The sequence below is a fragment of the Alligator mississippiensis genome, chromosome 3 (assembly GCF_030867095.1).
Source record: "Alligator mississippiensis isolate rAllMis1 chromosome 3, rAllMis1, whole genome shotgun sequence".
Lineage (NCBI taxonomy): Eukaryota > Metazoa > Chordata > Crocodylia > Alligatoridae > Alligator > Alligator mississippiensis.
Window position 1 is genome coordinate 218,921,110 of NC_081826.1, and position 16,436 is coordinate 218,937,545.

The following is a 16,436-nucleotide window of genomic DNA, read 5'->3' on the forward strand; positions in this document are numbered from 1 at the left end:
ATAACATGTAATCATCATTTAACCGTTTAACTGTTTACACACCCCTACTGTGTTCAGTGTTATAGATTCATAGATGTTAGGGTCGGAAGGGACCTCAATAGATCATCGAGTCCGACCCCCCGCATAAGCAGGAAAGAGTGCTGGGTCTAGATGACCCCAGCTAGATACTCATCTAACCTCCTCTTGAAGACCCCCAGGGTAGGGGAGAGCACCACCTCCCTTGGGAGCCCGTTCCAGACCTTGGCCACTCGAACTGTGAAGAAGTTCTTCCTAATGTCCAGTCCAAATCTGCTCTCTGCTAGCTTGTGGCCATTATTTCTTGTAACCCCCGGGGGCGCCTTGGTGAATAAATCCTCACCAATTCCCTTCTGTGCCCCCGTGATGAACTTATAGGCAGCCACAAGGTCGCCTCTCAACCTTCTCTTGCAGAGGCTGAAAAGGTCCAGTTTCTCTAGTCTCTCCTCGTAGGGAAAGGAGGAGAAGTGAGCCCACTTCAAGAAAGATGTGGAAATATCGGTCAGTGTTCAAAGTAAGGCCATAAAAATAGTTCAGGAGCTGGAAAACAAAGCCTTATGATAGCAGGTTCAAGGGGCTCAATTCACTTCAGCTAAGAAAAGAGAGCTCATCTTATAACCTTAGAAACATAGAATCATAGGAAGTTAGGGCTGGAAGGGACCTCAGGAGGTCATCTAGTCCAACTCCCTGCTCAAAGCAGGACCAGCCCCAACTAGATCATCCCAGCCAACGCTTTGTCTAGCCAGGTTTTGAAAGCCTCCAAGGATGGAGCTTCCACCACCTCTCTGGGCAACCTCCTCTACTGTTTTACTACTGTCCTAGTGAGAAAATTCTTCCTAATATTTGACCTAAACTTCCCTTGCTGAAACTTGAGACACTTTCTCCTTGTTCTGTCATCTGCCACCACTGAGATCAGTCTAGCTCCATCGTCTTTCACTTTTGAACTGGCTGTTATTAAGTCTCTTCTCAGTCTTCTCTTGTGCAGACTAAATAAGCCCAGTTACCCTAATCTTCCCTCATAAATCATGTGTCCCAGCCCCCTCACCATTTTTCTTGTCCTCCTCTAGACTCTCTCCAATTTGTCCATGTCCCTTCTGTAGTGGGGTGTCCAAAACTAAACACAGTACTCCAGATGTGGCCTCACCAGTGCTGAATAGAGGAGAATAAATCACTTCCCTTGATCTTCTGGCAACAAACCTACCAATGCAGCCCAGTATGCTGTTAGCCTTCTCGGCAACAAGGGCACATCTCTGGCTCATATTCAGCTTATTGTCCACTGTAACCCCCAGGTCATCTTCTGCAGAGCTGCTGCCCAGCCAGTCAGCCCCCAGCCTGTACCAGCACATGAGACTGCCCTGTCCTAAGTGCAGGACTTTGCACTTGTCCTTGTTGAACCTCACAAGATTCCTTTTGGCTGAATCCTCCAATTTGTCTAGGTCACTCTAAATCCTAGCCCTACCCTCCAGCATATCTACTACTCCCCTCAACTTGGTGTCATCTGCAAACTTCCTGAGGGTGCACTTTATGCCATCTTCCAGGTCATTAATGAAGACATTGAACAAAACCGGTCCCAGACCTGACCCCTGAGGTGCTCCACTTGATACTGGCTGCCAACACGACATCGAGCTACTAATTACTACCTACTGAGCCTGATGCTCAGCCAGTTTTCTATCTACCTTATAGTCCATTCATTCAGCCCAGACTTCCCTAGCTTGCCTGGGAGAATGTTGTGGGAGACCATATCAAAAGTCCTGCTAAAATCAAGGTACACCACATCCACCAGTCTCCCTGGATCCACAGAGCTGTCATCTCATCCTAGAAGGCAATCAGGTTGGTCTGGCATTACTTGCCCCTGGTGAATCCATGCTGACTGTTCCTAATCACCTTTTTCTCCTCTAAGTGCTTAGAAATGGATTCCTTGAGGATCTGCTCCATAATTTTTTCCAGGGACTGAGGTGAGGCTGACTTGTCTGTAGTTCCCTGGATCCTCCTTTTTCCCTTGCTTAAATATGGGCACCTTGCATGAACACTTTTCACATGGAAAAGATGTGTGATAGTTCAGGACTTGTTTGTTGCATCACTATAACACTGACAAGATACAATGACTAGAAATTGAAAAAAACAAGTTGGTTAGTGAAATTAAGTGCAATATGCTAGCAGTGAGAATACACAAACACTGGAACGTCCAAAGAAGTGGCAGGCTCATCATCATCTGGAGGCTAAACTGAGAATAAAGTGTTCATCAAAATGATCACTTAAATTCAGCTTCTAGACAAAACTCTAGGCAGACAAGGATCTTTGGGTAAATCTGATATATTTCATTACATAACTCAAAATTCTACACAGTCAGGAAGCCAAGGTAAATGGTCTTAGTGATGTCTAACAGGACTCTATATGAATCTCAGGCCCCCTTGTTCATTATCTCCCTTCATAGGCCATGGAGAAAACAGGAATCTCAGTCTCTCAAGCCCCTGACAAATCCTTGCAGCTCCAGCAGAGAAAATGTCCCCAGCTTATGGGATATGCACCCCTTGGTTTGCAAAACCTTATAGATCCTTGTTTACATGGAAATAAAGTGCTTACTGTTGTCAATTCCTGGAAAAAAACCCCAAAAAAACCCCAACATGCTTCCCACAGACAATCAATAAGATATATAAAATAGAAAAAAGATTTTATACAAGAAGTCTAGGTCATACAAGAAATAGTAGCTATTAGAGCTGAACACAGAATTTAGGCAAGTGAAATTAAAAAAAAAATCTCACCTTCCTTTTCTAATTTAGAATCAGGACTAAGATTTCTTCAACTGGTTTCCCCAACCAGCAGTCCTGTTAGCCATCATCAAATCATCTTAGCTTTCCCGAACTTCGTTAACTTCTCTACAAAAATACCGAGTCTTGCCACTTTCCTGGCTAATAAATAGGCATACTAACACTAGGTGTGTACTGTAGCTTGGCAGACCTGACTTCAGTGGTGCAAGCAGTGGCAGGTAGGCAGGCAGCAGGAGAATCAAGTGGCCTGGCCCTTGCCACCTTGTCCCAACACCACCACTTGCCTCTCAACTGCCTCCCCCCACCCAATACCTGTACCCCCTGATGCCTACCCCCCTGCCATTTGACCCCTGCTCCTCCACTCGCATCTTGTCCTCATTACCTTGCACCCCTCCAATCTGTCCCATCCCCCCCCCCCCAGTTGGCCCTCCTTATCACTTGTCCCTCTCCTACCTGCCCTCCCACGCCTACCCTTCACCTGGTGACCTATATTGTTCAAAACGAGAAATCTGTCTATGCAGATTATCCCCAACAACAAAATTAAGAGGACCATTCAGTACTTAATTTTAAAACCAGCCCTAAAAGTCAGCCAAGCCAGTCACTCCAGCGAGACAATATACCTGTCCCCAGTACACTATGATGCCAAACCTAAAAGACCACTGAGTCTTGCAGGAATAAACACAGCCTACATTAAATCAGGGAAGTGAAACTGCATTATTCGGTACAGTTTTGAAGAAACCTTGTATTTACAGGGATATGAAATAAGTTTCTAAGAAAGAACTAAGGAGTGACTATGTAGGTCTTGGTTTTCAAACCATTTTTGATACAGGACATTAAGGAGCTGAAATGATTTGTATTATGTTCTAAACACCTTAAAGTGTATAAATGAAGACAAATGTAAGGATGTTGAGCCATTAATGGCTAAGTAACTAAGATGTGGACCCTGAATTTATTACAGTGTTTCAAAAAAATAGACTGTATTTTCTTTTTGAGACCCAGTCTTGAACGCAATTACACAAAAGTCCACAATTAGGAACTGCTATTTCTATCATACCACACCATTTTTATCGCACCTTTTTAAAACCAGCTCTAACAAAAGGTAAACAAGGAGGTTGACGTTTTTAGACTACATATGAGAAAGGCCCCCCTGGAAACCAAATCCAACAAAGATCCACTTATGCTATCTTTCTGCAGGGCCACACTCCTTGCTTTGTTTGTCAAACATTTATGAAGGTGAACAGAGATCTGAGTAAACTGTAATCCGAGAAACCATCTGTTTTCTGGTCTCCCTCGATTTTCTGCTCTGCCTTAAGTACAATCAGAACTACCCTGTTCACAGCTGGGATAACAGAACAAAATCTAGGTAGGATTTAGAATCATAGAAAATTAGGGTTGAAAAGGACCTCAGGAGGTCATCTAGTTCAACTTCCTGCTCAAGGCAGACCATCCCCAACTAGATCATCCCAGCCAAAGTTTTGTCTAGCCAGGCTTTAAAAACCTCCAAGGATGAAGATTCTACCACCTCTCTGGGTAACCTGTTCAGTGCTTTACTACTCTCCTAGTAAGAAAATTCTTTGTAACATCTAACCTAAACTTCTCTTGCTGCAACTTAAGACCATTACTCCTTGTTCTGTCATTTGCCACCACTAAGAACAGTCTAGCTCCAACAGGTATTCAGGAACCAAGTCAAATCCTTTCTTGCCAGGGACTGGCATGTCTGGTCTTACCGCTAACACCTCAAGTCTGTCACAATATTTCTTCAGCTCGTAAAAGATATAGCAAAAAGGTGCCTTCATTTGACATTAAGATGTGTGCAAGACTGATACCAACTTTCCACAAGTCTGAATTTGAGCCACTGAACCCAGACAAGGGTTTTCTCAAGCTACAATTGTTGAAATACACTTATCTACACTTTAATGATCAGCCCTTTTTGGCCATAACTTACAAAAGGAGATTCTCTTGGAATTGTAACCTACTGATCTTCACTGCACATGTAAGGGAAGGGAAGGGAAGGGAAGGGAAGGGAAGGGAAGGGAAGGTCTGCTACCCTAGGATCTCGCTTACATAAAGTTTCCACTAAAAGCACAGCAAGACTCATGAAAACAAGGAATATTTGCCTTGAAAAGAAAACATAAGAGGGGGCTTGGTTATAAAGGGTTATAATAATGTAGACTGATCAAGCAGTCAGTGCCATTAGGAGCAAGTTAATTGAGAACCAACAATTAAAAAGTACTAATTTCATAAATGTATGGTCAATGTTCAAAATCCACAGATCAAATAATTAAGTCTGACCAAAGCATGAACTCAAATACTGGAACTGAATGTAGGAGTTGGATAATTTTATCAGAATAATCATTGTAGCTGGACAATTTTTAAGGTTAACCAGCATTTCATGCTTCATGACAGAATCACTTGCAGTGCAAAGGAAAGGATTCTTAATGCCATTTCCATGCATACTGGACTGAATTAAACAGATTGGTGATATATATTTTAGACGAGCCTAAGTAAGTCACTTTTCATTTAAGCATGAGATAGCAGACACTATTTTGTTAGGCTTAACAGACCAGTAGGCCGATCCATTTTATGGCAAGTTTATGGGGAATGGGGCCTTTTTGACTGAGTCATATTTAAAATCATAAACGGAACCTTTACTTTTTCAATGCAATTAAAACAGCATTTTGGTAAGGAAACAAATTAGAGTACATTTACTCTTAGCTTGACAGGGTAACATCCACAAATGGAATCATATAGTATGTTTATACAGCCACATGATGCTGTAGTACACAGGCATCTGCATGAAGAGTTAGCAATAGTGAAGACATGGTGGTATGGCCTAACAATTAAAATGCAGGTCCTCTGGTGACCCCGAGTATACATGTTGTTTGCTAATTATTGCCAAAGCCCATGTCATTGATTCTTGATTGCTGTTACCCCTCTATCTAAATTAAAAGGTACCATGGGAATGTATGCTTCCCATGCTACAGACCACCAAGGTAGCATGCTTCAGACCACATCTTCATTTGACTCCAAAGAAATATCCTGAGCCAGTGATAATCAGCCAGAGTGCTGCAACATGTTTGGGTAACCACAAGATCTTTATAAAAGTGTGCCCCATGGTAATATACATTATTAGTAGTGTTAAGTGTACAAATACTTACATATGATTCACTAGATAAACCCAAAGATTTTAAGTAGGAATCTAGAGTGTCAAAAATATTCTGACTTCTTGTAGTCTCAGTTCTTTAAAACAGAAGAAGTGCTCTTTTATTTTTCTACGGTCAAGAAACAAGAGAAAGAAGAGCTGCCATTTTCAAAGGGGTGCCTCAGGTCAACAAGGGTGCCTTATAGCTAATGAAGTCAAGAACCACTGCCCTACAAGGTACTGCATAAATCTGAAATCCACACATGCCTTTTTGCTATTATGTAATGATGTCATGTGAGATTAAGTTAGTCACCTTTTGTGCACTTGGTTCTGAATTTGGTGTATGATTGTGTCAGGACAGAGTAAGGTCGTCACATTTTAAACAAAAATGTTGAAAAAGATTTAGACATTGACATCACAAAGTGGAAATGCATAAACATACCGTATCTATGAACTGCTTATTATGTACATTACAAAAGGCATAAAGATTCTCAAGAGAGATCATTCTACATAGAATGTTTGAACTTATAAACTATATTGTCAATACAGAACAATTCAACTTTTCAGGATTACTGAGAAAGCCATTTAATGGGTCTCATCTGTCAGTTACAAACTAAAACCGCAGAAACAAAGTAAGCATCTACTTCTGCAGAGCAATCTAGTTATTACTGACACTATGAAAAGAATATTTGCTGTTGAGTGGCACAATACAGCACTTTATTAAAATCCTAAAATAAACAGGTGTCAATTAAAATGAAATCACTAGGCAAAAAAAACAAACATACAACCTTTATAATCTTTGGCAAGTAATAGTAAGAAAAGTTACTCTGATGAGACAGGAAGAAGAAGAGAGGGGAAGGGAGGAGGAAGGGGGAGAGGAAGAGACCTACAAACAGCATCTCAAATTGATCATGTAAAAATCAGACACAATTTTGATTAAGTTTCTCTGTGGCTTAGCCTCCATTTGTAAATTCTGCTTTCAGTACAAGTTTTGATAACATTAAGTAAAAACAAGCAAACAAACAACATGCAAAGTCACTAAATAAATGTGAACCAAAAATACAGAACCACTAAATTAGCAAACAACATGCTATGATGAATACAGAGCTCTATAGAAAAAAATGCACGTAACTAAACATTATTATACAACATATGCATAAAGGAACCATTCTACAAGTACAAGGGCAAACTAAATTCTGGCATTTCCTGACTTTCGAGTGACTGGCTCTGCAACTTAAGCTATACTAAAATATTAAAGCATAAATCTCATAAAAGCACATTTAAAGCTTACTAAACAACATTACTATGGAATTTAGAGCCTTTTGATGAAAGTGAAATTCATTACACTGAAATTGTGCAAAAGAATATTATTAATCTAAATAACAGCTATAACTTCTAACACCTGATTATTTGAAAATTATATTTCAATAGACACAAAATTACCACTTGGAGTAAATGTGTTAGGAATGCATATGCCCATAATTCTTGATATGCATATACAATATATAAACCTGAGTGAGTCTTCTCTAAAACAATAGTTATGAACCAGCAAATTAAAATAGGTAGGCTAACAGCCTTAAATCTACTCACTTTCAAGGAATGCCTAAAATGTACACATTACCTGTGTTGTTGCTAATTTTTTTTTGAGGTTCTGTAATTTTTCCAATTTTTTAATGCTTCATCAATTGTTAACTTCATATAACATGCACAAATACTGCATAAGTACAAAATTAAACAAAATGAAAACTGGAAAACTTCTCTTCCTGGTCTTAGGCAATAGTATTAAGAATAGAAAATCCATGTACTTGACCAAAGGTTGTGTGCACACCCAAAAGATCAATTATAAAAAATCTATTTCTGAGTAAAAAGATCTAGATGAGAACACACAAAGCTTGGGTGTTAGAACCAGATGAGCTAGAGTGTTAGATTTGAGTGTTCCCGTCTATCTTAAACAAACTCCTTACAAAATATTTAGAAACTCAGTGAACATTCATTTTAAATATACGACAGGTAGGTAAACTGATTAGGTTTTATGTTAGCTTCTGTATCTATTTGGAATAGAAGCATCTGAACTACTACACTAAGTGTTTGAAGTACACCCATCAGATTTACTTTCTGTAAACACTTCCTGTGCGTCCTGATGAAATACCTATTTCAAGGGCATGTTCTATTAAAATGGCAGGACTGATGCAACATTCTAGTAATAACAACTACATGCAACTCCAAATCTAACTTTTGTTTTGCACCTGCGCCTACCTACTGATTTTTAGAAGTGTTCTTAAGATAAATGACAACTTGAGATGAGTCAGCTAGTGCTGAGAATAATGTGAAATATGATACTGGATCACAGTCTAATACATTATATACATGTTTACCTCCAGATCCTAACTGCTTGTAGAACCTGTATTCCAGGTGTAGCTGTGGTGCTCTAGACTTCATTGGCTCCTGATTTAAAAGAAACAGATAGGGGTTAACATTTAAAAGTAGATCAAGTTATCTTTGTTTCAATTTCTTAACTTTACTATCTCTCATTCTAATGCTCTCTAGCTCTCTCTCTCTCCTTTGCCAACAGCGGTATATTTTGAGGACAATAAGAAAAAAAATGGCAATGGCAATGATTTAACAGCCTACTGGATATTAGATAGTAGTCTGCATTAGAGAATGTTATGTCAGTTTAAAAAACAACAGCTGACACAAACTTAAAGCAAATAAATTAGGCAGCAAGAAGTTAGAGGTGCTGAAGGTCAGAAATGACAGATCTAAGGTTGCCCACCCAACCTTAATTCAGTCCATTGTGCATTAATGATCCTAGTGTTGGGGAGGATTGGGAATCATGTCATCATGAAACTAGACACACAAAAACATGGCACTATTAGATTTGATAGAATTAAGAATGCCTTTGCATGTTCCAACTTTTGAGTACTTGACTTTGCAATGTAAATAATATTTCATTTTAAGGATCTTTAAAATATGTTTTACTAAAACTTCTCTTAAAGAGAGAGAAAGTGTGTGTGTGTGTGTGTTATGTACAACTATTTTCCCACATTATGCATCAGGTTTGATTTCAACCCTAAGCCATCACTAAATTAACCCATACTTAGCTAACAACCAAAATTACCTGCAACAGTCATCTCTGAAGAGTTATAGGAGTTGTGGGGCCTTCAGAGGGAGAATAACCTAAATAAACTGCATCCTTTGCTTCTCCTAGTGTCCTCATATGGAGGAAATATAATAACTCAAAGCCCCAAGGTATGATTCCAGGGGGCATTTCCAGGACATAAGGAGCAATGATTTGGTTCTTGTGGGGTGACAAGCACAAGACCCTTAATTCATCCTTCTCCTGCCTGCAGCTGCTCTGGCAGCTCTCAGGTCTTACCAGTACAGTACGGATGGCTGCTACTACTGCAACAGCTTAACTGCATGAATTCAGTTATGTTGGAAGACTGCCAAAGTTTTCCTGGGGAAGACAAGTGAGAGAAGGGAAATGGCCTTTTACTGGCCTGTGCCTCAGCAAAAGCTGAATGGCATTTCATGACAAAGAAAATACACTTCCCTAGCTCCAGGGCATTCCCCCTACCGAACATCTAAACACTTCTGCAAAGGGAAGAGCAAGAGCTTCTGGAAGGAAAGGTCACAAGAATAATTTATAACTGAAGTGTTAAACAACCAATTCTCTTTGGGCTGCCATAAGCTTCCCCCTTTGATTTACTTGTTCTGGAATAGTATCAAGTAGTTACCACCTCAAGCTTTTTTCTTTTTCTATATTATTCAAGGTAAAAGACAAGGGGCATTTTCCTTTAAGCAATTATTGTTCCTCATCTCAAAATTGAGTTTTGCTTTTTTGTACACACTACTCAAAAAACAAGCAGAAGCAAGCCAACAGTTGTGACAATCCTTCAGAATTGAAACAGAAAATCCTTTGGAACCTAAAGGTGTGAAGTTACCTTTCCTGAATTCTTCAGAAGTCATCTTTCATTTTTAGGTTAGTTTTGAGCCCATGAGAAAATACAATTTGTATAATCTTTTCTCCTATGCCTGAAAAGGGGTGTTTGTGTCCAAAAGCTTGCAAATAAAGAATTTTTTTGCAAAAATCTAGTTGGTCTAATAAAAGTTATCACCTCTACAAGTTCTGATTCCAACTTAATCTCTGTTACCCAAGAGCCTTGTTACATGGTAATTTTGGGTGGCTTCTGGAGGTCTTAACCCAGGGGTGGGCAAAATACGGCCCACAGGCCGAATCCGTCACGCAAGGCCATTCTATCCAGCCTGCAGGACCCCTAAAAAATTTAGAAAATTAATATTCATCTTCCCTTGGTTCCTGTCAAAAATGACAGGAACCAAGGGCAGTAGGACCCAGGGGAAGCCCAATGGGCTCCCACAACAGCAGGACCCACCCAGCCCCGCCTCCGCAGCCAGGGCTTCTGGCCTGGGACTACATGGCTGCTCTGCGCCAGAACTGCAGGTAAGGAAGAAGTGGGGGAGGGCAGGGGAGGAGCCGGAGGAAAAGTGGCCCAGGGAAAAGCTGAGCACAGGCAGGGGGAAAGCAGTCCCTTGCCTGCCCTGTGACCAGTGCCCTGCGCTGCAGCCACTTGCAGCCCACCTGTCTGCAGTTGGGTGACAGCATGGGTTCAGGGGTGTGCAATAACAGGGAGACTTATGTGGGTGGTGTGGAGCCAGGGACACACGTTGGCAAGGAGCCACAGGTGTGCAGCAGCACTGAGCCATCTTTGGCTAGTGGCACATCACTAGAGCCAGGGGCATGGAGCAGGGCAGACATGGACTATGAGCAGCAGCTCCACACTGCCACCTGAATACAGCTCTGTGCCACCACATGCCCTCAGCTCCACACAGCCACATGTCCCTAGCATTACGGACCAGCCACAGTTCTGCACTGCTGCCCAAACACAGCTATAAGCAGCTGCCCGCCCCCACCCCCATGATGCTGCTCAACAGCACAAAGCTATGCCCAGTCTGCACTAATGGAAGCATTTGGCAGTGCAGAGTTGAAGGCATGCACCTCCAGTAGCCCACCACACTACCAGTGGGCTTGGTGCAAGTTCTGTTGGCTGGCTGCAGCCTATGGGTTGTATTTTTACATCCCTGCCTTAAAAGAAAGGAGAAAGTACAGATGATCAGTAGGTTGTGTACAAACTGACACAGAGCCACATCTTCATGGGGAAATATTATCATGTTCTTTTACAGCATACACTAACCTATCGAACACTACACTGAAACCAATTTCTAAAGGAATAGCTATGCTCCAATTCACTAATACAATATAGGTCTGTTAAGAAACCATCAAAAGTGAATCTTTACAGTGCAAGTCATATATGCCTACTGATCTAAGAGCACCATACTAATTATTTTCTTTTTAGTGACTCATCTTCCAATGTCTGTTTCAGCTAGTTTGAGTGTTTTAAACACCCTTTTTTGGATTATTTAATCCAAAAATGTATAAAGATATTCTCTGAGGCATAGGGCTCAGTATTAGATCAGCTGTAAGTTGCTTATGAAAACTCAGCTCAAATATTAAATGCAATTATTATACTAATTAATTAAATTTGTGAGAAAATAACATAACGCTAACATTGGAAGACAATATCTTTATCCATGTATATATACACTCCATCAGTAAACTGCATCATGTATACTTTTTCTTTTTTAATGACTATCTCCTTGTCCTTTGACTTTGTTTTTAAAATATTCTAAAAAGTTCTCTTCTGATTTTAAGACCTGAATTTACAAGCTAAACTCCAACTTAATACAATTTGCATCAACATTATGGAACTGATAAAGAAAAATTTTGACTATACACAGGGATCCACAAGTCATTATTAAATGAGTTAGAGTGCAGATCACTTTTTGGAGCTTTTGAAGACATCTTGCTCCAGCACCTAGAACAGTAGTCAGAGATTTATAGCAGCATAATATTAAAGTATTAACCACTACGCTTCTAACTTTTCTTGAAATATAAATCCAGAAGGATTTAAAGTATTACATTCTCCTACAACATGAGAGATGGAATGGGCTCTCTGTATAAAGATTGGGATTGGTATTCACTATTGGCACCATGAAAAATTGTTCCACAAGTCGCTCTCATTAGCAAGGAACCCCATTTTCCATTTGCTGTGGAAAAATACGGATTTTCTACTTTAAAGAAAAAAAACACGGGAAGCCGCAGAGTTTCTCCTTGCAAGGGGGCAAAGTTCCAGCCTGCAAGGGGCTGCTTGCAGTTGGGGGGAGCAGGACGCAGGGGACGCCATGCACATGGTCAGCAAAACAACCAGGTAGCAGTGTAGAGCAGCTCGCCGAGCAGCCTAAAGGTTAGTCTATTGGGGGGGGGGGGAGGGGGGAAGAGCAACACGGAGGGGTGGGCAGGGATAGTTTCAGACAGCCACAGTTTGGGATGGAGTAAGGCAGGATTGGCAGCTGGGGCCACTGCCCAGCCAGGCCGAGAACATGCAACCATGGGACTGGCTAGGAAGCAGGACAGAGCCACAGGTGGCTCATCTGAGGGAGTTCGGGGGGGTGGGGGGGGTGCACCTCCCTGCTGCTGTGCACACTCAGGGAGGGCAACTTGGGGGAGCATGTTAAAAGTTTAAAATGTCTCATTGGGTTAAAGGGTCTCCACAATCCAGCAGGCAGAACCTGGCACGGGAGGGTAGAGCAGGAGGGGAAGGCTCTGTGCCACTGCTGACAGGACCCATATGCCAGCCATGCCGCCATGGAGAGGCGCCCCCTGCCTGCCCACCCACAGTGGAGGGGGACACAACTCTGAGATGCTACCCCCACTGCTGCCAGGCAGGCAGGGGGTGCCTCAACTTGGAGGCATGGCTCCTGCAGGGGTCCCAGCAGTGACAGCACCAAGGCTCCCTACCCCGCTCCACCCTCCCACGTCAGGTCCTACCAACTAGGCCACAGAAGCCCCCCCAAGGGAGGGCAGCATGGCAAGGAACCCCAAGCCTACATCTTCCCCTGTCCCACACAGGCAGTGCTCTGCTCCAGCTGTGTTGCCCCCTCTGGCAGGGCTTAGGAGGGGGACATGGGGGGGAAAAACAGGGGACTAGGTTTGGAGTGACGGGCACCAGTAGAGCTGTGGGGGTGGGGGCAGGGGAGTGTTGCGACTTGGGAATGAGGGGCAATGGCATGGGCAGAGGCAGGGCAGGGGCATGTCAGGGCTGCTCAGCACCACAAAGTAGCAGGGGGGATAGCTGCAGCTGGATCCATGTCCTGGTGAGCAAAGGGGGCAGGGGGGACTCTGATTTTCCATCATAAAAAACCCAAAATCAAACACCAAAATATGCAGGTATTTAGAAGTTATTTTATTATAATCACTGAGGCACTGGTAGGCTTCCAAACTGCTTTAAAATGGTAAATATATCAATAAAACATTGTGTTCAACTGATACTTTTACATATAGTGGCATTTAATTTTAATTGCAGAAAAACATGGATGGGGGGAGGGTTAATCAGAGCATTTGGGATTTTTAAACAGAGAAAACCAGGATCCTTGCTCATAAGACTTCCTCAGTCTTCCATCAGTAGTCCTCAGATACTTTACCACAAAATCCATCATAGCTTTAGATCCAGTGTTGAGGAGGTCTTTTAATTATATCCAAGTTGCCATGTAAAATTGAGATGGGATCCTTGTTTTCCTTAAATCGGAGCAGGCCTTCCTCTGAAGATTGGTTTTGAGATTAAGATTATGTTGAATTTTATTTTTTTTTGAACAAGGTAAGAGCTTAATCAAACTCAAGCTTAGTTTCTTACTTGAGAAACAGGAATAATTGCTTACTTTATCTGAGTACAGATTTTACCAGATGCTCACATATGTGCATCCTATTGTGATGAGGTAAAGGCATTAACAGAAGAAAACATCTCAGGAAAGTGTGTGTCTTTTTATTAAATGTTCTTTGCATATTCAAAATGTATCTTGTATATTTCAAGGCATCTCTTTCATCTAAAAGACTTTGGTGGAACAATTACCACAGTAGAAGCTATTTCCTTCAGAGATCCAGGACTTTCAACACTAACCTAAATTCACTATCCAAATACACAAAACTACAAATTACCTGGTTTCCACAGTTCTGAGCTGTGCTAAGGCATCTAATCACTCATTTACTTCAGAGGTGAAACATGGTACATCTTTTATTTCCTTTAAGGATGTGCCAATTATTTCAGGATGGTTTCAGGAAACTGACTTCTCTTAGAGATCAGGCTCTTCTATCAACACGGATATTGCTCCTTGTGGAAGGCTCATTCAAAGAAATGCATAAGGTTGTTAATTTTGTACTTAAGAAGCAAAAACAGTCTGGGTTCTCAGCAGAGATTCTCAGCATAAGTATTTGGGGAAGTATTAACTTGGCTTAGCTCATCTTTGAGTACTGGAATGGATTCAGGAGACAGAAAAAAAAAAAAAAAAGATTCTTCCAAGTTTCTAACTTCATAATCAAAGAACTTTAGTCTCCCTCCCCATTTCAGAAACTATATCTTGAATGGAGACTGTCCCGATTCCATTTTACTTCAAAGATGAGCACATGGGCCTATGAGAAGGAATGATATGGATGGAGTCTTTAGCAGAAATTCTCTTTGGCTAGTATTATCAAATATCTTCATGTTTTTTAAAGCAGCTAACAAATTAAACTGCAATCTAAATCAGAGAAATAGTATATCAGATTTTGTATGCCAGGCAGCCTATACAGTCAAACATCCTATTTTATATTGCTCCACTAGCACTTTACAGATCTTAAGCAGTCGCTGCCCTAGCAGCCACTTGAAGTGCAGCAGATCAAAAAATGAGAAAACTCCTTTTTAGAGTTTTAGCAAAGCTAAATCTGGGGTTAGATGATATCAACAAGAGAATGGAGAAGGAAGAGCATCCTTGGGCATCATCTGGCCAACCTAATGAGGGCTTTAAATTAGGTTTCATGAGGGATGGTGATCAGAGCATGCAGTCCAGAGAGAAAAGGACTTGAAGAAGCAACTCAACTCTGGGAAAGAGCCAGAAAGCTACAGGACTGCAAAAAGTGGCACAAAGAGGAAATGAGAGAGTCAAAATACATCCAATGCATGTGTATAAATGTGAGAAGTATGGAGAATAAATAAGATACATTGGAAGTGCAGCCTGTGAAAAGAACTGCAATCTGACTGGCATCACCAAGACCTGGTAGGACAGCTCTTATGACTGGAATATGAACACTGAGGGTTACACTCCATTCCAGAAGGACAGGGTTGGGAGGAAAGATGGTGGTGTTGCCTCTTACATTAAAATACACATACGCTTGTTCCCAGATTTAGGAGGAGGAAGACAGTAAAGCATAATGCATTTGGGTCATGACAAAAAGTAGAAGACATGGCACCAATATAATGGAGGGGAATTTATTATAGGCCACCTAATCAGGAAGAGGTGGTAGATGAGGCACTCTTCAAGCAAGGGACAAATCTATCTGAATGCTATGGGATGGTACTGATGGGAGACTTCAGTTTTCCAGGTATATTGTGGAAAAACAAAAGTAGCCAAACATAAAATGTCAAGCCAGTTCCTAATTTTTATGGAGCGTAACTTTCTCTTCTAGAAAATGAAGGATACAACTAGGGGATCATCTATCTTGGATCCTGTCCTGGCCAAAAGGAAAGAACTAGTGGAGAATAAGAAGGTGATGGGTAACTTGGGAGGAATTCCAGATCCTGAGACAGGGAAAGCATGAGGACATCAAAATTAGGATACCACATTACAAAAAGGTGGATTTCATCCAACTCCAGGAGCTAGAAGGCATGTTGTCATGGGAGGGCAGATTGAAGAATAAAGGCACACAGAGAGCTGGGAGTTTAAGGGGCACAGTATTGGAAGCCCAACAAGAACTGTCCCGACACAATGGAAGCACAAGAAGAATGGCAAGAGACCGATGTGGCTGCACAAGGAGCTTTTAAAATGCCTCAACTGCAAAAGGAAAGCATGCAGGCAAATGAAGGATGGACAAAGTCATCAAGAATGCACACCAAGAAATAGCAGGCACCTGCAAGGACTAAATCAGGACGGCAAAGATAAAGAATGAGCTGCACTTGGCAAAGGAGGTCAAAGACAACAAGAAGAGGTTCTACAAATATGTCAGCCAGAAAAGAAGGACCCAGGAAGCTGTGGGTGGGTCCTCTGTTAACAAGCCAGGGGAACCTCTTCAATGAAGATACAAAAAAGGCAGAGCTACACAACAGCTATTTTGTCTCAGTCCTCACAAAAAAGCTGCCAGACCCCTAAAAGGGATTATCTGGATAAGGAAGGGGGCAAACTGAGGGACAAAATAACACAAGAGATGGAGAGCTGTTGTTGGGTCTGAACAAATTCAAAATCAGCAGAGCCAGATAAGCTTCATCCCAGGGCCCTGAACGAACCAGCAGAGGAGATCTCAGAGGCCCTTAGCAACAATCTTCATGAAGTCATGGGAGATGGGCCAGGTACTAGACAACTGGAAAATGGCCAAACGCAGTACCCCTCATTTTAAAAAGCAAGAAGGA

At 41.7% G+C, this 16,436-nt stretch overlaps 1 protein-coding gene across 6 annotated transcripts in view; it reads right to left on the minus strand.

Annotated features, from left to right (window-relative positions):
• CSNK1G3 (casein kinase 1 gamma 3) overlaps positions 1 to 16,436 on the minus strand; it is a 147,143-nt gene that overhangs the window by 84,910 nt on the left and 45,797 nt on the right. For all 6 annotated transcript variants that reach the window (XM_059724903.1, XM_059724902.1, XM_059724901.1 and 3 more), the window contains one exon: positions 8,301 to 8,370. In XM_059724903.1, coding sequence (XP_059580886.1) covers positions 8,301 to 8,370 — 70 coding nt within the window. The remainder of the gene's footprint in view (positions 1 to 8,300; positions 8,371 to 16,436) is intronic.